General features: G+C 40.1%; 1 protein-coding gene across 7 annotated transcripts in view; it reads left to right on the top strand.

Annotated features, from left to right (window-relative positions):
• The window catches only part of LOC145943828 (uncharacterized), a 33206-nt gene extending 8900 nt beyond the window's left edge, over nt 1-24306 (top strand). For 3 of the 7 annotated variants that reach the window (XM_083051675.1, XM_083051676.1, XM_083051677.1), the window contains exons 3-10: nt 7759-8418; nt 19855-20365; nt 20449-20921; nt 21180-21361; nt 21429-21766; nt 22056-22130; nt 22211-22408; nt 22495-24306. In XM_083051675.1, coding sequence (XP_082907801.1) covers nt 7759-8418; nt 19855-20365; nt 20449-20921; nt 21180-21361; nt 21429-21766; nt 22056-22130; nt 22211-22408; nt 22495-22578 — 2521 coding nt within the window. In that variant the 3' untranslated portion in view covers nt 22579-24306. Of the gene's footprint in view, nt 1-7758; nt 8419-19854; nt 20366-20448; nt 20922-21179; nt 21362-21428; nt 21767-22055; nt 22131-22196; nt 22409-22494 lie in introns of those variants that run through there. The other 4 variants (XM_083051678.1, XM_083051681.1, XM_083051680.1 and 1 more) reach the window with 4 other exon arrangements.
• Nucleotides 24307-24548: the final 242 nt, after the last annotated feature.

The raw sequence follows: 24548 nt of genomic DNA, 5'->3' as shown, positions 1-24548 counted from the left end.
TTCCCAGTCTGAATAGATCTCATCAAGAGATCCACACACAGCAGAGTGTTCGCGGATTTCGATGTTTCGTTATAGTGACACAGGAAGATGATTCTCGATTCATCTCGTGTCAATATTAACACATAAATATCACGTGCTTTACGTTTTATTAGAATGTCACATTTGCCGTTTTAAGATTCGTCGTCTCTACGTCGAAATTTATGCACCGATGACCGTGCAATTAAATATTACATATATATTATTAATCTTATAAATTATTAACTGGATTTTAAACTACATGAATGTTAAATTACAACTTGAATCAAACTCTTATCTTATTCCCTAACAGAAACTTTCCACGTTGGACTAGACGTATCGCGATTAATTAATTTTAGTAATTATATATAGATGGAAATTGTATATCTTTGTCGCGTGTAGTACACGATGGTAATACAGAAAATGGTAGCACGAGTCGTTGTTGGCCGTCAGAGTCTGGTGATCTCGGGACCACCACGTGCTCTCCGTATCGACGTGTAAATAATATCGGGTGCAGACACTAGGCCCTCGAGGACATATGCCGGTGGATGCAACACGCGAATACATGATGTAGCGAGGATGTAGCTCGTTCGAATAGAAACCTAAACCGCTAGTTGGACTCCTTTTTTTTCATCGCGCGAGCAACAGGTCGAGCGAGGTTAACGTCGCGTCATGCCATCGCGATGTGGGCGGAAAGAGAAGAGGGTTTTAATTATAAAACTAGCTCGCGTAAATGAAATATCCGCCAACGGCTAACGTTGACCTATTCGTTCCTGATCGAGGAACGATCTTAGATCTGTCAGATCCCAAACGCGCAAGTCTGTGAGAAGAGTCGCTTGTGGTTCCCTGGAGACTCCAGCGCGACTTGGCAGGTTTGGCAGGCAGACAGAGCGGGCGTGCAGGCAAAGGGAGGGTGGCTTGGACCTTGGTCGGGGTGGTGGGTATTGATCTCGGCGAAGCGGTAGCAGCGGGGTAGCCGGACCCCACCTCAAGGATGAAGGGTACCTCCCCTCTCCGCGCTCGGTCGGAGTTTCTCTCTACATCTCCCTTCATATGTCTCTCTTTCTCTCGTGTTCTTTCGCCGATGATGACAGGAAGAGCAGGCGATAAGAGAAAACAGAAGAACCGCGTCAGTTTATAATTTAAAAGAGAGAGCAGGAGAGTTTAGAGAAAGGTTATAGCATTTACAAGCGCGCATCTTTATACTAAAATTCCATTTTTCATTTTAGTCGGCTTAATGTGTGGTCCAACCAAGTTTTCAAAGTAATATCGATAATAAAAAGGTTTGCGGATACAAATATTTAGTTTTTTTTTATTTCTATTTATTATTTTCCATTAAACTTGAATCTTTAGATGTCAAACCTATATTTTTTTACTTTTAAAAATAACGATCTTTCCATATTTTTTTCTTTTAGTCTTTTGTGATTCCTTCTTCAAAATAAAAATAAAAATAAAAATCAAGGTAAAAGAGGGAAAATTTGGCAATAAAAGAGATATCTAAATTGAGAGAAGGATAGTAGTTCGCGGTTATGACAAAAATGTTGGGATGAAATCGTTATACAGCGTGAGTTACTTTAAATAGTAGCGATTAGAACTTGAGTAAACCAATTTTTCCTTTCACATAAATTTCGAATAAATTTTCGAAACTTTTGAGTAGTACTTTGTACATTATTTTGAAAAAGAACGGTCTCAATAATAAGAAAGGTACTTCTTAAAGAAACGCGCTTGTAAACTTGAAGAGTCAACTATATTTTAAGTAATACAAAAGATGAATAGATCGGAAAGTTTGAAAAATTTAAGAAGATGCGCAACATGGCGTCAGATTATACGTACTTGTATTTTAAAAAAGATTTCTTAAGATTTATAGCTCTTTTTCACGTCTCTTTTTAGTTACAATAGACATACTTTGTATCATCTTTGTAAAAGACCAATTTTTGCATCAATTTGGAATTGATTTTATTAATTATTTTAGTAATTTTACAAAATGTATAAAGAATGCATTATACATATTCGTGAAAAATAAATTCAGGTTTGAACAATCGTCCTTGTCGCTAGTATGATAAAGATAGTATTGGAAGATATAATCGCAGCTGTGCAGTTTTGCAGGTGCATCGCGGTAAATACACCATTAAATGCAAGAATAATTTTTTAATCGAGCGATAAAAACGCGATGTTGCGCGCCTTTGTCTAAATGCATATCGATATAAATTATAATGGAACGTTAGCAGCGATCGCGCCGTTGCGAATATTTTAATTTTCGCTTGATCGTAGAGTTAATCATTTTAACGCGTGAAGCTATCGCATGAGCATCGCGGAAAGGATGAGAGGAGGATGTATCGCGTTGGTCGACCCACGGTCGTTCTTTCATTTCCCCTCGACGAGAGAGCGTTTCTCGTCTCGCCGCTTTCCTCGTTGCTATCCGGGCGCGGTGTCAACAAACGCGAATATGTCATATCAGGAATACCCGTATGACGAAGAAGGATGGTCGGAGGAGAAATCTAATTTCTCTTTTCTGTTTCAATATAAAAAACTTGTTGGGAAAATTGAAACATTTTAGAAACCCGCGGTCAACTGAAAATACGATGTAGAAACATGAGTGTCTCTTCTTTTCGATGAGGACCAGAGGGTTGGTACCGCCAATAATAAATAAAATCAACTTTAATTTAGAACTCGATTCATCCTCTTCTTCAGTATCTCGCGCCGTCTAAAGGAACCTAAATCAAGGATGAAGGTCACCCCTCGTAAACCTGAATAGCTGCTCGGAGGAAAATGACGCGTACGTTAGAGGAAAAATTTGTCGATATACAGCGATTCTTGCCTGATGTCTGCCTGCTTGCCTGCCTGCTTCTCTGTTCGCCGTGCAAGATATCGGCCTCTCCGTTTTCCGTGGGCGCTGAAACTCTCTTCTTCGACCTGCCCCACTTCAGCCTCTCAGCTCGCCGCAGCTGCGCATCATCCTTCGTCGTTCTCCAGGCGCGCGTCTGGTGGCCACGGGGCCGACGACGCCGTTTCCCTCTTGCGCCAGCTGTGCGTCGCGGCGATGGCGGTGGCAGCAGCGGTGACGGCGGCGGCGGCGGCGAATCGAGCTGCGCGCATGAGAGAGCCACGGGAGGGCGAAGGATAGTGTCCGGGTGTCGGCTGTGAGAGAGCGAGCGAGAGAGACGCGCTCTGTGAACCGGGGCTCCCTTTTCTCTCTGTCTCTCCGGCCGCATATTCCGGCGGGAAGGGCCGCGAGGAGCCGATGACGGGAACAAGGCGCAGGCCCCTAGATATTTGCGGAACCAGGGTTATCCGAGGGAACTCTAACGCGATCCGGCCGCTTGGTATTTCCCAAGCAAGCCCAAATGATTCGGATTATTCGGATAACGTTCTCCGTTCGACATGTTTCGCGAAAGTTTCGAGTCTTATCTAAGCACGTTAATTTGAACATATTGGAGAACTTTTCGACGAGTTGCAAAGTGAAACAATGAAAAACCAGTGGTCGCAAGATCTAAAAGATATCAGAACACAGAGAAAAAAAAATTGATACGGATTATAGTAAAAGCGGTAACATTTTTCTATATAGCAGCGTTACCAATTCAATTTTCACACATCGATATCTTTTTCTCGAAGGTAATTTTCCCCAGAGAGGCTTAAACTCCTCAAGAGAGCCGTCTGAATAAATAATAAAGTTGATACGAATTAATTTTCGAAAACGGTGCCACGCTATTGAAGTGCTCTTTCAAATGATGAAAAACTTTACGACAGGAATCTGAAACTCGTGACGAAAATTGAGCCGAAAGAGCCGAAAAGAGTCGCGTGCAGGAGAAGGTGATGGAGAGAGCGAGATTACCGGAAATCAGTCTGTCCTTCTTTGAGCAGTCGCTTGGTGAACCGACCACACCGAGGCCAGGCAGAGCCTGCTCCATGCGCGGTCGCTCTTTTCCACTCATCTTTTCGGCGGCTTCTTCCCTTCGCTCGATCAGGAAAGACCCACGCGAGAGCGATCGAGAGAAGGAGGAGAAGAAGAAGAACGGGATGCAAAAACATTTCTCGGCGAAGCCTCCGCGAAGACGCTCTCTAGCAGAGATCAGACGAGAAGAGCCGCGATGAAAACTGTTCCGGAAAATAAAATTTAACGAACACTCTCTTAATTGTTATAGACATCTTTTTAAATATTTCTTCAAATATTTTCTTTGATAAATATTCGGTAAATATTTTTTAAGTATCATAATTATTATGACATATTTTTTTAAGTATCATAGTTAATCGATAAATATTTTAAGACCATATTCTATTTATTTCTCTTTTAATATGGCGGTAATATATTGACGTTCTAGTTATAGTATAATGAATCCTGAGACCTATATCTCCTGTTGAGAATTATTTCAAGCCTTAGAACCAACACATCTATTAAACTGATATAACAATTGTTTTTAATGGCAAAAATAACGAAAGATTTTTTTCGCCTTACCAACAAAATAGAATTGAAATTTAAAAGATTCTTGGAACGATCTTTATATTAAACATGCTTACGCAATTAGTTTCGCTCGAACGTTTCGTTTACGATCAATCTTGGCTGACTATTACGAGAAGGCAATAGTGTCAATAATTTCCTAGCCAATAAAGCTTCCCCGAAGCGGGACGGATTTCTAATCGAACAAGCTACGCAACAAACTATCGAACTGGTCACGATCTCCTTACATTACCGGTATTTACATAAATGTACTCCAGTAGATATCGATCGAATCTTAATCGATTTTGATTATAATTGTGCATTTCTAATAGAAATTAATTAAAGATGTATAAAAAGAATCGAATTATAAAAACTAATGATAACGCGAGTCTAAAAGAATAATTTATAATTTGATGTTATCATTCATCGACAATTTCGTGTCTTATAATATCCAAGATCGCGAGGGGGATTTAATAATTCAGGAGATGTCGGAGGACAAGCTCCTAGACCTATTTCGATAGCGTTAAAATCTCTCGCTGCCGGAGCGACTCGTCGAGATACTCGTTATTTGTATGGATTCTTACTATTACGTTGTAAATGGTGAATTTCGACTCTCTGTTATTGTCACCCATCGACTTATCCGTAATGTTTTGCGCGATAGAAAAGGAAGAGGAAGAAAAATTTGATTTAATCGCAGCCGAAATTCTATCGCGATCCATACGACAGATTAATCACGAAAACATGGTCTCGAATTTGCTTTTTTCGTGTTAATGTTAATATTTGATTAAATTTGTGAGAATCTTTGGAATTTTTGTGTTTTGTTTTGTGTCGCGTAACTTTCTCGTCCTTCAATCCCTCGAGAATAAATGACAAACCCAAGATTTTTCTTCCAAAACTAGACCTGTCACTGCATCAGAAATCTTATATATTGATATTAGAATAGACAGAGATTATTATCAAAAAATGAGCTTTTTTTTTCCTGTGACAGAGTTTTCGAAAATGCAATGTTATAAATGAAATAAATAATCCTTTCGGCTCTAATTGTTATACTATTATATTGAATCGAAAACGCGGTATCCTTTTGATTTTACTAAATATAAAACTCCGATATAATTAGTTGACATAACGATTATATCAGTCTATAAGGACCTCTCGATGCATTTTAATCGTGTTACAAATAATTGTTGAGAGGACGGCACGGTTAAAGGAATGTGCGCATCTCGATACGCCCCGTGACGAGAGATCATTTAGATGAATGGAATAACAACAATAGTTGCATACTAGAAAAGAGAACAATAAAACTTTATATATAATATAAAGATGCTTCCAAGGACAGTTCATAGAAATATGTAATAAATAACTCAGGATCGAGTATTCAAAAACGCTTAGTTTAAAAATTCGATAAAATATTAACATATATCTTTTTAATAGAGTCGATGGTGATTGCTTCGTCACGCAGCGAGGAAAATAATATATAATCAGAAAACGAGATAGAGAGAGAGATATCAAGGGAGCAATGATATTGAGATAAAACTATCGTGCGATACGGTGATATATATATATATATATATATATATATATATATATATATAGTTATCCACTCTGGAGAACAAATCCTTTGCTAGAGACCAATCGCGAACATTACGAATAAGGAATGTAGTGAGATGATGAGTGATGTGGAGACATCATCGGAGAAGATAAAAGTGAATGTGGACCAGATCGACGATAGCGGTTGGGATCGCTGATAACGCGGAGACGCGGAAGAGATATCGCGCGACAAACGGAACGGAAGGCGTGCGCACCACGAGGGTGCGAAAGGACCCTAAAAAGGACCCTCGTTCGCAGTAGAGAAGCGCGTTGATCTCCCTCCCTCGCGCGATTTTCCCTTCGTCGACGGCCTTCGCGCACGCGGCTGTTCCTTGCAACCCCAGGTTGCTGCGCGCCCCTCTTCCCCTCCCCCTCCACGACGTCCTCGTCATCCCTGCCGCGACGACTACGGTGGAGCACGATCATTGGTTCACCGGGTTCACGCAGCCACGGTACACGCAGCTGCCACTTGGCCTGCCACCTCTTACGCTACAGACCGATCGGAACAAGACGTCAGTTCGGTGGAGAAGCGTCACGAGTGCGGGCGAAGCACGTAATCACCCTCGTGTCATCGTCCTCGTCGTCTTCATCATCGTCGTGGTTGTCATTGTCGCGTCGCGCGAAATTTCGCCTGTTTTCGTGTCTGTTTTTTTATTTTCCGAGTGTTCAACGATTGTTTTTTTTTTCGGTCCATTTCTCTCCGACGTGTACGCGTTCACTTCCGGTGTCGTCAAGATCCATTTAAGAGGTGGGTGCCCTCTCCCTCTCTCTCTCTCTTTCTCTCGCTGTTTTTCTCCTCCGTACAGTGTTCTCCACGCCGCTTCAGACCTCAGACGCCGGCCGGCCGGCCGGCCGGTCGGTCATTTGATTATTTATTCTGTCACTTACAACGCCATCTCGATGCGAACGGGTAGTCGATCATCGTGATGGGGTACAAAAGGCGACACCTCTCGCGAATGCAACGCACTCGATTTCTCGCATGTATCATTGTTTGACATTGCATATTTCATCTCTTCACTTTTTCTCGCTCACTCCTCCCCTCCTTCTCTCTCTTACTTTTGCATTATTGGTTCTACCATCCCTGAGCTACCGCACTTTGTTCTTTGACTCAAAAAATACCAGATACCAGCTCGTCGAAAAGAAGGGGAAAGGGATAGACTCGTGGATCCAAAATTTTAATGTAACATTTACGTTATTATTAATCGTTTCAATCTACTTAATTTTAATCCTTTTACGTTTCAGCCTGGTTGCATATTTATCCCTGCATAAACCCGCATTCCATTCCTTCTTTTTCTTTTTTATTAGATTTTTAATCTTGGATGCAATATATCCTTCAGACGTCATTGTGCATCTCTTTCTTCTTCTTTTCTTTATCTTATTATATATTTTCTTCTCTTTTCGGTAAGATTTTTTTATCTTAACCATTTCCCTTCCCTTGTCTTAAAAATCTTATTATTCTTTTTATAAAAAAACGTGATATTTATCATTTTAAGAATTGAAGTATTTTATTCTAAAGCTACGATACTGCGATAAACATTTTGCTCCCCTAAAAATCACTAGCGTATACATCCTTGCATCCTTTCGTTCACCCTTTGTTGAAGACGCGAACGGAAGAACACACTTCCACTAAGATCACGCCTGCGCTCGAGTTACATAGCTTCGCGCGGATCGTCGCGGTCTTGCTCCTCTCGTGTGAAATAATTCGAAGTCACTCTCGATAGGATGCCGCAGTGTGCCGTATCTACGTGCCGCAATAGCCATCGTCGGACCCGCAAACAATCGGTCCGCTACCACCGATTTCCTCACAAGCCAGAAGTGCGCGAGTTGTGGGTGCGCGCATGCGGTCGCGAGCCCCTCGCAAACGGTGACGCGCCTTTCAACATCAACACGGCGCGCGTCTGCTCGCGTCACTTCCTCGTGGAGTTCTACGAGGACGAGAGCAGGGAACAGGTGATGCAGGGCAATCAGAAGCGAAACAGGCTGCGACTTGGTGCCGTGCCAACGGTCTCTGTGCCGGTCCGTGTGGAACCGTGTTTCGATCTCCTTAATGAGAACGAGAAGAAGCGATCCGCGCAGGCGGCCCGTCTCAAGGTTCCAAATCCGAAGCGCGTTCTCCTTCGGACTCCGGACTACGGACCGAAAGCCGCCAACCTGGACCACGCCGACGAGAGACCACACAGATATGACGAAGAAGGCGACAATGCCGAGGGCGAGGGTAGTAACAGCACCAGCAATAGTAGCAGCAGTAGCAGCAATAGTGCCGTGAACGAAACGACTCTAGTGGCAGCTGCTGTAAACGAAGAGGAAGAATCGGATACCAAGCTAAAGCGAAAGCTTTCTTTTTTACGGGCTCTTGGTCTCATTGACCAACAATTATCGTGGTGAGTCACCGTTTATCTGAGCTGCTCGGAGCTTTATACCTTCTCTCCTTCTTTTCATATTTTTATATTTGAAATGTGCAAAAACAAAATTCGCCTTTAACCGCTCTCTAAGAGCAACCAAAACCGTCCGCCATTTTGGTCTCGTGCACGTGGTGGAAATAATATTACCTCTCTGCGTTTCCATCACGTCCATGAGGACCAAGGTTAAAGAAAAATTATCAACTTTTGCGACGTTTTTCTCCCTTGTGATATTTAAAATCTTTTTTATCTTTGTTGTAAAAATTTTGCACATTTATATGCCACGTATAGCGATAGAATTCTATATATAAAAAAATACATGGACCATCTTTCTCAGACATAAAAATTACCATCGCGCGTTAACTTTTCACGATAAGATATAATTAAGAAAAATTCATTTAATCTCCATTCGAACACGATCATAACCAATCTCTAAACATTTATCGCCTTGTGATGTATGAATTGTCGCAAGATTAGCAACATATATATATTCATATATAATCATATTTTTATAGATTTTATTGCTATATTATGCAGGATATTACATTTATTATATTACGATTTTTACATCGTTCTTCGTCATGTTGTGTTGACGATTGCGTCGTGAAACGCAATCGAACGCGAAAGATTTTAGCACGTGACCAATTTTTTGGCAGAAAGATGCCGTAAATACACGTGGAAAATCCATTATTGATATCCTCGCGAAGGACAACGGTGTCTTTCAAAGGACTCTTCTCGATAATAAGTATGTTAGTCGGCCACGTGCGCGCGATTGTGTCGCGTCCCATCGATTTCAAGGTCATTTCGCCGCAATCCACGCCAAGGAGAAATTCGAGTTTCTCGTGGACTCCTGCACGCGAATATTTTTCATTTAGTCGAATAAGAAAATTAGTGACACTAACGCCTAAAACTGCGCGACCGCAAAGAGATGTAAGACGAAAAAAATGTTTCTAATTTTACAGTTAATTTTTTATACACAATTATATTTGATCACTGAAACGTAACAAGAGCAGTAAAAAAAATGCTAAACTATTTTTTAAGATTGACATAATTGACTCGTACTACCATAATTTATTACATATGTAAATATAGTTGCAATACAGTCTAGTCTCAACCTAGAATAGAATCGAAGAGCATTGCGCCATTGAATACGCGAGGAGAACATTCGTTATCGATATCGAAGAAACGTTATCGCTCGGGTCATATTCCGAAATAATGGTATGAACATGCGCAAAATACAGTGTTAACAAAGCGCTCGAACCGATAGGGGAGACACACGTATATGTTCGAGAAGAAGCTCGCTTGTCAGTTTCCTAAAAAATAACGATAACCGATAAATCTTGGGGGGTTAAAACAAAAGTTTTTTTTAAAGAAATATTTATTATTAAAATATAACAAGCAGAGAGAGAGAGAGAGAGAGAGTAAATTGATCTTGATATCTAAATACATAATATAAAAAAATCTAAGGGATGCAAGGCGTTAAAGTCCAGATTATTTAAGGGCTGGTTTCGCGAAGGCAATTTAACCAACGTAAATATTACATATCATGTCACTCTAATGTCAAATTTTTTTATATGGAAAATATTTGACGTTTCTTTTAGAACAAATCATTTTTCTCGCATATGTATATAAAACTTTATAAGTAATGTGAGAAGAAAAGAGCAAAGGAATAATCGATCTTGCACGAAGTTTGCCTGCGAAATCATTCATATGTCATTTGGATTTTAGTTTCAGTAGAGGCAATTAATTGAGAATTTTATCGCGATTAATATATTTTTTTTCGAAATGCCATTCTTTTAAATTACCGAACATCCTTCGGTATTTTTGATGCTCTGTTCTCGCATATTTTTCTTGTTACCGATTCATGCCATTAGCGGTTGACGCTTCAATCTGACCAATCATAAAAAGAAATTATTTTACGAACAATTGTGCGTTTTTCAATTTTTTTTACATTACAGTTTAATTAAGGGTATAGAAATCTAGCAAATCGATAAGATATTTTTACAATATTAAAATTTTATTTCAACAAATAATACTTTTAAAAAATATATTTTTAATGATAAAATGAAGATGAAAACTTGCAAAAGATATTACGTCATTATTTTTTTGTCTCAAAATCTTGTACAATTTTTCATCTTTGTTTTAGCATGAAATATATAGGTATATATTTTTGAAGGATGTGAAAAAGTATATTTTCGATTATACTAGACTCCTATAACCTTAAGCAGGATCCAGCAAAGGTGGCGCTCATCGCACTTGCGTTGACCTCGAGAAGTCCGCGATTATGTTTGCTCGTGCGGTCGTACCATGGACTTTGACGCGACCGACCTGGCAATCGATCGGGCACAAAGTTGAACAGCCACATAATGCGCGGAGGATTGCGACAACGTGTTGCTGCAATGGCATTTGCACTCCTACTTTATTTGTCTAACAAAGTCGGGATCGGTTCCTGCATCGATTAATTTATAACTGTACACTTTCTTTGATCGATACACTTGCGAAACGGTTCGGAGAGTATTGAGAAAGAATGACGATCGCGCGAAGAAATCCTTATAGAGCCAACTTAATCAAATTCGAGCCTTTGCGTGATGCGACGAAAGTCCTCGATCAGAGACACTTTATTCCTGACATTCTAAAAGCGATCACCTCCGCGTGTTTATTATTTCCGAAATAATTCTATATAATATAACTCTCAAAGTATATTTCAATATATCTAAAAAGTTTGAAAATCTATTTTTATACAAATTATTAAATTAGAATATATAGGTAAACACATGGCAAACTCGGTAGTAAACTTTTGAAAGCTCTCTCGTGAAAATATTCCGAGGTTCTTTAGAATTTCCGACCAAATGTCGAGTCGAGAATGTTCGTCATCGAAGGAGGCATAGAAAAATACGGGTCCTTTTGTGCGGGGTAACGTGTCATAGGTCCTACCTGCTTGGGTAGCCTCGATCTAAGCCGGCTGCAACCTAGCGTAACCTCGCGAGACGAGCGGTTCACCAACGCGAGAGAACGCGTCCTTGGGCGCTCAGGGACATCTCGGGCGTGCGAGACCGACCGCTCCTCCGTCCGCGAATTAGGTCGAGACGATGACGACGACGAGAGAGCAAAAGAGCGAGACTCATGCTCTCTCGTAACCAATTCGACGTCAATAATAATAGCGCGACTTCGACCGCCCTCCGAGGTTTCCCTTCCGCGCCATCTCCGACGGCGAGAAGAAAAATCGAGAAGTGATGTAATTTTTTTTTTCTTTTTTTTTCTTTTCATACAATGTCGACACCTATCATGTTGATGTATCGTATACGATTACACAGGCTCGTCACTGGAAATCGAATCGTGCCAATAAACGTTGATGAAGGTAGACATAGATGCACGAGAGCTGATAAAACGTATAGGCGTGTGAAAAAATATATATACAGATGTCTGTTGAGATCTTAGTCTCTCTAATTCGAATTATTATCAATTTATATAAGGATTCGGAAAAAAAACATTAGCCTACAGTAAAGTATATACATATGTTCTTTATTTTAATTTATGCAAACTGCATCTAATACGTTGATTCGCTGCGAACTAGTCAAGCGAGGTCTCGTCGAAAAAATTGTTCCTTTCACCGAACTTTTCGGGCGACCTTGAACCTTCGACTTTGCACGGCACAGTGCCAGGATGCACCACTGACTTCTTGGAACGGGCAGGAATACAAACAGATAACATTTTAGATAAATTTATTTAAACGAGATATAAAATACTCGGGCGTGTTGAGTCCTATGATCGGGTTTAATCATTATTTTTACAGCGGAAAATATGCGCGTTCAATTTTTGCAAGCCCATTAAATTTTCGTGACCTCGACGAGAAAACATGTATATTGTAATTAAAAATATCTATAAAATAATAAATCACAATATATGCGAATATAATGGAAAATATATATATATATATATATATATATATATATATATTCTTTTCATTATTTATGTATTGTGATTTATGATTTTATAGATTTTTAATTATATATACATTCCATTTTACATATTTTTCATTATTGCAATGTTATATTCCAATATTTTCCATATGTAATATTATGTGAAACGTTATTCTTATATATACAATATATATATATATATATATATATATATATATATATATATATGAGTAACGTTTCAATATGTTACATGTGCAGAATTTCTCCATTCGAGAGATACGAATATATATCTGTAAAATTTGGAAATGATAAGACGGAAATACAAAGAAAAATTGAGATCACACAAAAGAGGATCGTTCTCCGAGATTTTGTCTAATCTCGAGTTTCAATTAGATCATCGAGACTTAATGGGGAATTAAATATATCGAAAATTGCTATCTTTTAATTGCTCGCTCTCATTCCCTATGCGTATCCCTCCCGGTTCTTCCTTCGTTCGCCGAAAGCGTCCCGAAGGTCCGAGATATGCGTCATCCGTCCACGCTTAATAGCTGTCCGCTTGTGCAACGAAGGCGAAACGCATATTTTATCGCGCGCGTGCGCCTCCACGTCTCTCGCGAGGATATGCATTCCTGATCGTTTAACACGCCGACCTTCTTCGAGGGCCGTCGCTGTGCTCGAAGGTCCGTTTCTTGCGCTGCGCTCCGTCGTCCCTGACTGCCGTCTCTCGCTTTTCCTCGCGTTTCCCCCCTCGCGCACAATTTACCTACTCTATCCCTGCATTGCATCTCCGGACTAGAAGGCGCGACCGAACTCGTAACTCCAGCCACCACCGACACGCATAATTCGCCATAATATAATCGCCACGTAACGCAACAACTATGTTACGGTAATGTCTCGGTGATTCCATTTAGCCGACAGCAAAATTTAACCTACCTGGTTCACGTTTTTCGCTCGTGCAATCGCTGCAGTTTACGCTAAACATTTTTGCCGGATATCATGTGTTATATAATAATCTTTACGGGATAGAGATTTTTTTTTAGAGGCCGATGTTGAATATTTTACATAAAGAAAAAAAAGCATACGTAAATATACAATTAGTTATTCGAAAAATGATCAAAATGTCTTAAACATTTCAGAGACTTATTTGGATATTATTTTAGAAATGTATATATTATTTGTATTCTGATAGCATGAAACCCACAGAATTTGTGTCTGCTTTTTTTTAATTATATAAAAAAATGTATGAAGTTTTTTAATTTATTGATTTATTGATTTTGATCAATTGAAAATGTGAATATTTTTGTAGCCTTGGCAATTTTTAAAATCTTGCTGAATTTACAATATTACAAAGTTAAACTATTTTTATAATAATTTATCTTACAGTTTATAGGATATCAAAATATTAAAACGCGAGGGACGATGCTTAAACATTTTTTTTTAACTTTTTTTCTTTTTTACAAAAATGCCGAGATACCTGTAGCTTTCGAGATATGAATGAAAAAACATAATGTTTTTAAAACTAAATTTCGGGAAATTTTGGTGTAAATAGATAATAGATTATACTTTAAAGACTTTAATTTGAGACTTAGAAAGCTGTAATGTTAAGAATTGGAAAAATGATGGCGAATCTCTCACAATATTTTCACTAAAATAAAAAGAGCCTTAGAAAAACATCTTTAAATCTTAGATTAGATAAAGCTGGGTTTCTCAAATACCAAAAAGGGTTTCTTCCTGAAGTCTCTTCTTCTATTCATCTCTAAAGCCGACCGCAAATCAAGCGAACAAACTTGAAGAGGTATTTATTATATATTTGTTTTACAATAATTTTTCATAAAATCATTTGTTTCTAAAATGATCGCTTAAATGACGCTCTCTCTTCTCTTTCTTTCTCTCTGCGCTCTTCCTAACCGATAGTTCTTCTAGTATACGTTCGCTCGTGATCTGGACCCAAGATCAAGCTCCGTGGAACCGGAGAAATTAGGCTGATGCGAGCGAAGGACTGCGATCGCCCTCGTCGGGTCGCGAGCACCGGGGGAGGAGTAGAGCGACTTGGAGACGGCGGCGACTTGGTCGTGACGCGACCAGTACGCCGGCCAATTGCGAGCGTGCAAGAAGCGAGAACGTCGGCTCTCGAGCTCGTGGTAGATGAGCGGCGCGGAATAGAAGAGAGTGAGGGAGCCGCCGCCGTCGTGGCCGAGGAGAGGTGGTCCGTTGCGCTCGGTCGTGGAACTCTCGACCCCGATACCGCGTCGTGGTCGATGCACGTTCGCGTTCCCCGCGTCTTCCTCTTCGTCGTCGCTACGAGAGACGGAGGGAGGAAGGGAAGGAGAGAGAGGCACTCGAGGACGTTGATCAAGTGGAACAAGCCGGGTGTCGCGTCCTTTTTCGTGGACTACTCAGAAGAGGAAACCCTTATCTCGAAGAGGATTACTCGGTCGAGACGATCGCGACGAGGAGAAGCGAGCGTGTTGTGTAACGTCGGGGCAAGCGCGACCTTTCGTGACCTCCCTCGCCCGCTACCTGACGAGAACGAGCGCACGAGGCGTTGGAGGGAGTCCCGCGAGACCGAACGACCGCTGACCGATCGGGCCGATCAGTCTGCATCCGCTGCGATAGCGTGGGAGGTAGCTCGAGGACGACGACGACGACGAGGCGGGAAGCAGGGGCGAGAAAGAAAGGAGTCGCCGCGCCGGGTGAAAAAGACGTTCGGTGAAAAGTGCAAGTGCAGTGTCGAGCGAGACGGTCTTGCGTGCGCGCAACAGACACTTGATCGCGAATCTGTTAAAGACACTTCTGTGCAGTGCTGAAGAGACACGGGGATGTGACCATCTCCCTCTGTGCTTTTCGCTCGCGAAGCAAAACGCCGGCACCGTTCGGCGAAGATCGCGCGATAATGGGATTCGTAAATCTTTGAGTGTAAATACGATTGCGACTATACGACTTCGATTCGTTTATCAGCCGTAAGTTATGAACTTTGTACTTGCCGAACTCGTCTCTTCCGCTCGTGGTGCGATTGCCCAGAGCGCAGTTTTATTAGCAAAGATCTAATATTAATAATAAGCCACGCAAGAATAACACCCCCGCGAAAAAAACATATTTCGATCAAAATGCAAATTAAATCGTGAAAGATGCGTTACACGATTATTATTTTGCAAAAAATATAAATAAACAGCTGTTTGACGAAAAGTAGCGAGACCAGTCGAAACGACTGGAACAGTATTAATGTCGCGCGAACGTCTAGTCTTTGCAGATTCTAAAGAATCGAAACTGCTTTCTAATGCACTCTATTCCGGCGCGATACGCCGGCGCACCGCTCGATATAATTTATATGCCCACGTGTGTTAGAGAGCCGTTGACTTGCCGGATCTTCAAGAAATTGCACAGTGCTGTGCAAAACGCCGTTCCGCGGACGCCTCCTTTTCTTCGATAATCGCGCGTATCCTCGTCAAATTTTTTCACCCTACTCCATCATGGAATCGATGAGCAAATACAAAATAGAAAATAATGCAAATTTACATGTATACAAGGTGAACAATGTAACAAACTTTGACAAATTCGGCAGAAGTGATTCTTTGTGAGTAAGAAGTATCAATGAACATATATCCTATTTTTCAATATTTATGTAGTTACAGAAGTTTTAAAATCTTGCCATCATAGTAAAATCATTTTCTACCAAACATGCGATTTTACTATGATAGCAAAATTTCGAAACTACATAGGTATTGAAAACAGGATCTATGTTTATTGACAATTATCACTCAGATGTCTTCCCAAGCGACCTGTCAAAGGTTGCACTTGTTCTGAATCACATCCTGTATACATTTTTTTAAGTCTGTCTGGAGAACTTTCTTCGCATCTTGTCCAAGTTTTCACAGCCCGATCTTGCACGCTCGAGTAACGCCGGTGTAAAAAATCTATGCAAAAATATTGCATCTCCTTCGTTCGTTCACCGACGACTTATTTTTCCCCTTTCACGTGCTTGCGCAGGATTTCAAGCAACTGCCGCCCACCGGACAGTCTCGCTTTCTCCCCTCGCTTTCGCTATCGTTATACCATAAAAACGGTAAGGAAAGTTAGTAACTGCTCGATGACTAGATGTAAAAGGTAGAACGCCACGCGAAAAAATACAGTCATTGTTTTAAATAAAAAGGGGTTATTGAAAAAAATCGCTACTGAATCGTCAGACAAGACACAGGTAGCTCCTTCGCGCAGACGACAAAAATTACGTGTATGTATGTGTTTGTGTGTCTATATGTGTTCGTTACCATCATCATTCGAATCGATATAGTCTTGGCTATCGCTTATCGCGTCTCGTGATGAATGGATCCGTCTCCGATAATCGATACTTCTCTCCCACACACGAAGACTCATTCGCATACGAAGGAATCCCCTTATCTGCAGTTTGCAAACGATAAGCGACCATATAAAAAAGAAAAAGAAGTTGCTCTAGTACGCATGTTGACGTCGACGACAATTTAATTCACTTACGAAACTGCGGTGGATCTCTATATAGTCACCGTAGATCGGTGGGAAGCGTTCGTGGTGGTTATCGAGTTTCTGCGGGTACACTCGAAGGGCTTCCTGTATTTCCGAGCACGAGACGCGTCTCTCGAAAATCTCTCTCTCTCTCTCGAAGCGAAATTGTCCATTTAGAAAAATTCGAGAGCCGCGATAAAATTATGCGGGCGTCATCAAATTATTCGAAATTCCTCTTCACGATTGTCAAATATCGTACTTGATCGCGCTTGTTCGTTCTTGCCTTCCCTTTCTTCGACAGAGATATCAGCGCGTCGTCGCGTCGTATTTTGACATTCATTTCACTTTTCTCTGTACATTTATTAAGCATTTATGTATACCGCGACGTATTTCATGAAGCATATATTAATCGCGCCATCCGAATAAACGTTTTCTCGATTATACATACTCGTGAATTAATTTAAAGCCACCGAGCGCGAAAACAAGCATGTGTTGACCACCTGTTAGTTGTTACTGTGAAAAAAAGGATAAAAGCGCATTCTTTGGAAGCTCACAAAATTACAATCCGATAAAGCAATCTCTTTCGACACCTAATCGATTCCTCTGCATTGACGTTCGTAACAAAGAACGATAATGATTCATTCGGTTATTTCGTTAATGAGATATTTTCCACTAAAAATTATTAGACTTATCTATGTTGGAAATTACTGCCTATCGGAGCAATTCATTATTTTATACAGCTAATATTTAATGTTTCTTCAGTCTCCCTTTCCATTCATTCATCAAAGCAATTATTTTCGACTAAGATAGATATCAACAGAGATAGCTCTATTAATCTGATAAGGAAGGGTCTGTCCTATAGAGACGCGAACGCTCCTATCTAAAAATCCCTACACAAGACGACGTCTTCCCAACGCGAGTCGAAGCTCTCGTGAGCAAGGAAGAGCCGCTCGCGCGCCTTTTCAGAATTGGTACCGCGAAACCTATATCCGCGTCTATAAAGCGCAGTGAACGCGAGCGAGTGCAACGAACTCCGTCCGTATCTTTTCCTTTCTCTCTCTCTCGTTCTCTCTCCCTCTCTTTTCAACACCCTCCTTTCCCTCCACCGACCGGCACCATCCCATCCCACCCCCTTCTCTCTCTCTCTCTCTCTCTCTCTCTCTCTCTCTCTCTCTCTCTCTCTCTCTCTCTCTCTCTCTCTCTCTCTCTCTCTCTCTCTCTCTCTCTCTCTCTCTCTCTCTCCCGACCTTCTCCTCCTCTGCTCTTCTCTTTGGCGATCTCGCGACGACGTCTCTTCTATGAAACGCGACGCACGCGGATTTAAAGCCCATTTTCGCCTTGCGATCCACGATCGAATGCGACGATGCGACACGTGGAAAAGTGCAAGTCCGACGTCGCGACGTCAAGGGACAGCGTCAACGTGGCATAATGAGATTCGTCGCGCTTAATATACTTGGTTGATGCACAGGCTGATGTGCATTAAATGCGCCAACGCGTCTTGCAATGTCGATCTAGGAATGTCTAAAAAGGCGGACTTGTCCGTAAACATGTCGTAAATTTTGGTCCTTCTGGAAACTCGAGCGATTTCCGGATGAATCATCAGCAGCGAAACGTAGCGCTTCGTAGGAGGAAAATCGGTGTCGTTTAAGGGGAAAAAGGTTCCATAAGAATACACTGTGTGTATGTATGTCAGGAGTCGAGGGTAGAACAAGATCTCGCAAGTTGATCGTCATTAGCTTTCTTTGCTCGGACGCGAAATTAGAAAGAGAAAGGCTTTCAGAATCTATCCCCCATAATTCCAATTTGAAACATCAAATTGTGAATAGAGAGAGAGAGAGAGAGACCAAGTTCCATGTACACCGGAAATATATATATATTACGCAATAAAATGAAATAAATACTGTGATAAATGACTGTCATTTTTCGTAACGAGCAGAATTTTCGCTGCTTCGTCGAAAAAGGGGGAAAAAATCGTTTCCGTCTCGTCAAACAACGTTTGCTTTTACGCACGTTTAATCGGGACACCGATGGAGCGCCGGTTAACTACGCGCGGCGTCTAATTATAGCGCTAATCAGGTCGTGATATGAAGATTTTATTTATGCTGTGATATACGTGAGGAATTACACGGCGCGAATTAATGAGCGCGTCGCGATGCTGCGGGGACCGTTTTACGTCCTTGGGACCCCCGGCGAACTGACTATTTTCTAGGCAAGGTCGACTGAAACTCTCCACTATATAACGCCGCGGCGTTATCGGTTTATCAATGTCATCGTTTCTCGAATGAACGGATGTTTTGCAGGATTGACCTTCTCTAAGTGCGCACTGCGTCGCGTGATTTTCCTCGAATGATATAAAGCTAGGTAGGTGAATCTCGATAGGTGATGAATTTCTTCAACGAAACGCGAATCTCTAGCAAATTTCGCGAAAGATACCTTCAGTGAACACGACAACTAATCAGGTTTTTTTAGAAAAACCGCGGATTCTTATTTCGACTTAAAGGTGTAACAATTACAGGGAATTATTTAATGCATTTGGAGTTGCTAATGATTAAAAAATAACACGTGTTATATTGTATCGAGCTGTCGAAATAAACGCAAAATATTTCATATCCTCGCCTTTAGGGAAATTTAATTAAAATTAACTTGGAATTTATTTTACTCTATCGTTGTACAAAGTATATATTTTGTCGAAAATGTCGTATTTGTGAGTGCAAAAATTAACAGTATCTTTAATGAAATATTAATTATGTATTTGATCTTTTCCAGTCAAAATACATATGAAAATAATGTTTCGCAAATTTTATTACAATATATATCTAATATACATACATTATTCAATGCATATTTACATCTTGTCCTATATTTATAATAAATTTTATACGATTGAAACAATTTTTCTACCAAACAAAAAAATCAGTTACAATTAATTTTAAACGTCAAGATGAAATGTCAATCTTTTCTCTGTCTCTCGAAGCACAAGAGCCCCCGTCATTAATAAAAAATGTCGTGTGTGTGTTCGCAGTTTGAACAGGATGCACGCGATGGAGGGCGCGACCGAAGGTAGGCGAAGGCAAGTGGACACCGCGGAGGAAAACGACGAGAAAACGCCAAAGTCTTCATCGTCGTCGTCGGAGATACCCCAGAGTCAACAGAACGGCGCCGCTCTTCCGGAAGAGACGGCCGCGGCGTCAACGGCGACTGCGAGTCGCGTTCGTATCAAGAGGAAGGCGGAATCGCCCGACACCGAGACGCCGAACACGAAGAGCAGGCAGCAGTTACTCGCGGGTACGTCACGACAGAAGGTGGCTACCGCGAGCGGTAACGTTACGCAACGTCAGGCCAAAGTTACGTCCGTCGAGTCTGTCGAGAATAAGAAGCGGAAATCCACCAACGGACAGCTGTCCGTGAATCCCAGGAAGAAGTTTTGCAACGACGACGAGCGAGAGGAGTACATTTCGCAAATTGTCGGCAACGACAACGAGACAGTCGATGTACTTATGGTGAGGGCGGATCGGCTGCGAGCTGATATCTTGGTGAGTCTGTGCCTCTTTTTATCGAAACTACCTTTTTTATTTATTTCTTTCTTTTTTTAACATTTTATTTTACGCTCTCGCAGGCTCTTGAGAATTTAGCGCATGCCAAAGAAATGGAATGGAACGAGATTTTGAGAAAGAGGAAACTGAAGGAGGAAGCGTACGTGAGGCTCGAAAGAAAGATACAGATGACAGCTTACATGGACAGCGACGGCCAGCTACCGGATCCGATACCACTTGCTACATCATCTTTGGGATCTGCCGAGTGGGACAGCAGCGACAATGCGATTCTCGCATCGAGAGAGAAATTTGAATCTAAGGAAGATATAACCGGAGAAAGATCTTCGGACTCATTGAAGAGAGAAAAGGGTGCGAAAGTTAGTCCGCAGCAACGGATAGTTGCTCCGAAGACCAACGGGGAAAACAGTCGTAAACGAAACCAAACATCGAGTCCAGAAAGTCGGCAGATCGGAGAAGGTCGTCAAGGCGCGATAGTAGATGTCAGATCTATTATCGCTGATCACAGGCTCAAGCATCCAGAAACTGTACCAAGGAGGTAATTAATTATGATTGAATAAACAAGAAACTTCAGAGAGAGAAAGAAAGAGGAGGGAGCGCATAACTTTTTCTATAATGTCAAATCGATATACAAGAGTAGAGTTCTATATCATTTCTATAAACATTCGAGGAATAATATATATATATATATGTACGTTGGATCGACATGAAATGTAATTCTTTAAATCAACATCTCTTCGACCGAGAGACATATCTTATAAAATGCTTATAAAATATAATTTTTTTAATTATACAGAGGACGAAGGATGAGGAATTCGGTAAATGTCGCACTCGGAGCTGGCGGCGCCATGGTTGAAACCGGACACAATACCGACTCGAGACCATCTAGCACAGAATCGTGCAAAAGCAATCCGAGCACGAACGATTCTATGAACTACAAAGACATACTAGTGCAATTTGCCAAGATGAGTCAACAAGGTAATTTTCAACTTAATTGAGTTAATTTTGTAAATTCCGAAATGTAATTTTCAATACGCGTGTTTAGGTGAATGTACCGCGAATAAGGTACCGCAAAATTATCCGGACGTAACGCTTCACCCTGTAGCGGTACCCTCATCCGTACCCCAGAATACCGCGTCTCAATCGACCGGTTCGTTGCTTCATGGGATTCTAACGAAAGCGCAATCGCCAAGATCTACCACTTTTTCACCTACTTTAGCGAGATTACTCACCGCGCCTGAAAGAGAAAGGAATTCTCCGGCGGCAGCGGCGGCGGCGGCGATGGCGTCTATGTCGCAGCAGAGCGCCACAACCCAACACCTTTTGCAGACGTACCAAGGCTCTAATCTGGTTTCTATAAACGATATCCTGTCTTCTTCCAAGGTTTTTTTGCTTTTTTTATATTCTTTGCAATTACTAATCTTTTTGCAATTTAAATTATTCAATTTAAACGCAACACTTGTAGCGAATGCTCGAGCGTATTATAAAGTTTTATATAAAACTTGTGAAAAAAAATAGTATATAAATAATAACAAACAAATAGTAAATAAATAAGTTTTATGGAAAAAGCTAGATTTCCGAAGAAACCCGGAATTGCTATCTGGGTGAGAAGTTGGACAAGAAATAGCACATTTCACATTTTGATAATTAGATAACAACGAGAATTTTTCAGGCTCGCACAGAGATAACTATAACTCCTGTCGTCAACTCCTCTGCGCAATCTCACTCCAACGATTTAATTCAAGTGGTAAATACTTGGTTTTCGATTTATTCATATATACTTTTGTGCACACGTTCACATTCCAACTGTCAGATTAAATCTTCTAGGAGGACGTAGAGGAAGAAGCAACGGTAATCGACGATAGGAAAGGAAGTTCCACGAGCGGAAGGGACGGTAAACAAATGGCAAAGGACAATCCGCCTTCGCCAAGCGCTCCACCCAAATGTCAAGGATGTATGATTCGTCCTGCACAATTCGTTTGCGCTGGATGCGGAAACCAGTGGTATTGCAGCCGTACATGTCAGGTACAGACAGTTCAGCTTCTAATATATTAGATCGCACTTGAGATTTTTATCGATTTATATTAATAATTAATAATTATCAATTATAGCTTGCCGCATGGGCAACGCATTCCGAATATTGTTCGGACTACCCGCTCGAGTCCGAGAACAGCAAGGTCAAGTCCAACGTTTAACGCCCGACGTTCTGCAGATAGTCGGTGTGTACGATGGCGTCAGGCGAGATGAGATATCTGTATAATATGAATCTAGTCAAGAAAAGAAGCTCGAGGACACATTGAGCGAGATGCTTGAAGAAGACGAAACGAGAGATTTGAAGAAAAATCAATATGCATGGTGTTACTCAACGCCATGCATATTGATCTAATGATGAAAAAGCTTTTTGTGGAGGCAAACGGATGATGTTGCCCTCTAATTGAATAGAAAAAAGCATTTACTAACGCTTTAGAACCCCTTTTCCCCTTCTTGAAGGAGATTATATGTTCTCCTCTTTACAGAGCAAATTTGTGAAATTTCTTGCATTTGTCTGAATTTTAGATGAAGAAAACTAACTTTCCTCGATGACCAAAATTAATATGAAACATTCGATACCATTGGTTACGAGCTTCGTATGTTATATATAATTTTCTAGACTTTCTTACATGGATATGTATACACATACACAAATATATTATATATATATATATATATATATATGATGCGCTAGTCGAAGGTTTCGAGTTATCGAAAAAACGGATACAAAGGGGAATAAAAGGTAATCCCGAAGCGTAAAAGTAAAGCACAATAGTAAGAATATCGCGATGCTGTACATAATTTTATACGATTTAACAGAGTTGTTCAGCGTCGGAATTTAGAATGTCGGTTGATAATCGCGTGCCATGCGTAAGATCAGGGGCGGATTGGGACTATAAATTAGTCCTGAAAAAGATATTGAGAAATATTTTCTCCAATTTTTTTATTTAACACTCTCTTGTATCGAATAAAATGCTCGATTTTATATATTTTGTATAACAAAATACACATAGATTATACTTATTAAGATAAATTATTTCCAATATGTAACATCAATTTTTATATTGAGTATGTTAAAGTACATACATTTCCTCTTTAAATCTTAGACGTCTAAGTTAAAGAGATAAAAGTTTTTTCTTTTTTTATAATTGTAGATTATATTTTGTTGCCATCTCCTTTATTTTCTTTTCTCTTTTTCGTTTTATATCGTAAGGACGTAAAAAATTATTGGACAAAATATTTATCGAAAAAATATATTGAGCCTACAGAATATATTATGTTTGGTCACAATAAATGTATTATTCATACAGTAGCAATGTGTATTTTGTTATAAAGAAATAATTATGTTTTATTCGATGCATTAAAAAGAAAAAATATAAGGTATTATATGTATCACTCTCCTCCTTTCTTTCTTCTTGATTTAAAATTTCTAAATCCTTAAATTCTCCACCTTTCCGAAAAGTGATTTTATATTCTGCGTCGAATTATATTTCTTATCATCTATGATTTGTACAATTGACTTTTGTATATGAAACGCAGGCTGCACAAGGACAAGTCAGGTCTTGCATACATTCATGTCAAATGTAAAAACCTATGTAACATGCAATATTTTATTTTGTGTTACCAACGCATACATATATTTAGATTTAACAAAACGTTAGTTTTAGTGTAGAGATAAGATTCTTTTTTTATTTCGTTGGTGACATATTTGCATGTTTTATTTTTTTTTTAAATTGATATGTTATGCTAAACGACGATTATCCCTGACATAATCTGTAGCCCAAAGTTCCTACAGGTACATGCAAAATATATATACGAAATATATATATACATATATATATATTTTTTTTCCCAATTACAAAAAGCGAACCAAAATAAAGTTTTTAAACGTATATACTCTATGTTATTTTATTGTATTATTCCTCTTGATAGCAATATAAAACGATAATAGATTTCTTTGCATTTTTTTCAATCCGCTTAATTATAACATTTTTTATCTAAGATTAAAATAATCTCCGACTATAAGAGTGTCAATGATGAAAAATTATAACTGCACCAACAGCTCTCTGATAAAAATGATTTTTTTTCTCCTAAACAGTTAAAATAGAATAACAAGAAAATAGAAAGGATAAAA

This window comes from Prenolepis imparis, unplaced genomic scaffold (genome assembly GCF_030444845.1).
Source record: "Prenolepis imparis isolate NDT839.2.m4 unplaced genomic scaffold, iyPreImpa1.0 SCAF_12, whole genome shotgun sequence".
Taxonomy (NCBI): Eukaryota; Metazoa; Arthropoda; class Insecta; order Hymenoptera; family Formicidae; genus Prenolepis; species Prenolepis imparis.
The sequence above is the reverse complement of the archived record's forward strand: the minus strand, read 5'-3'. Positions and strand labels throughout refer to the sequence as shown.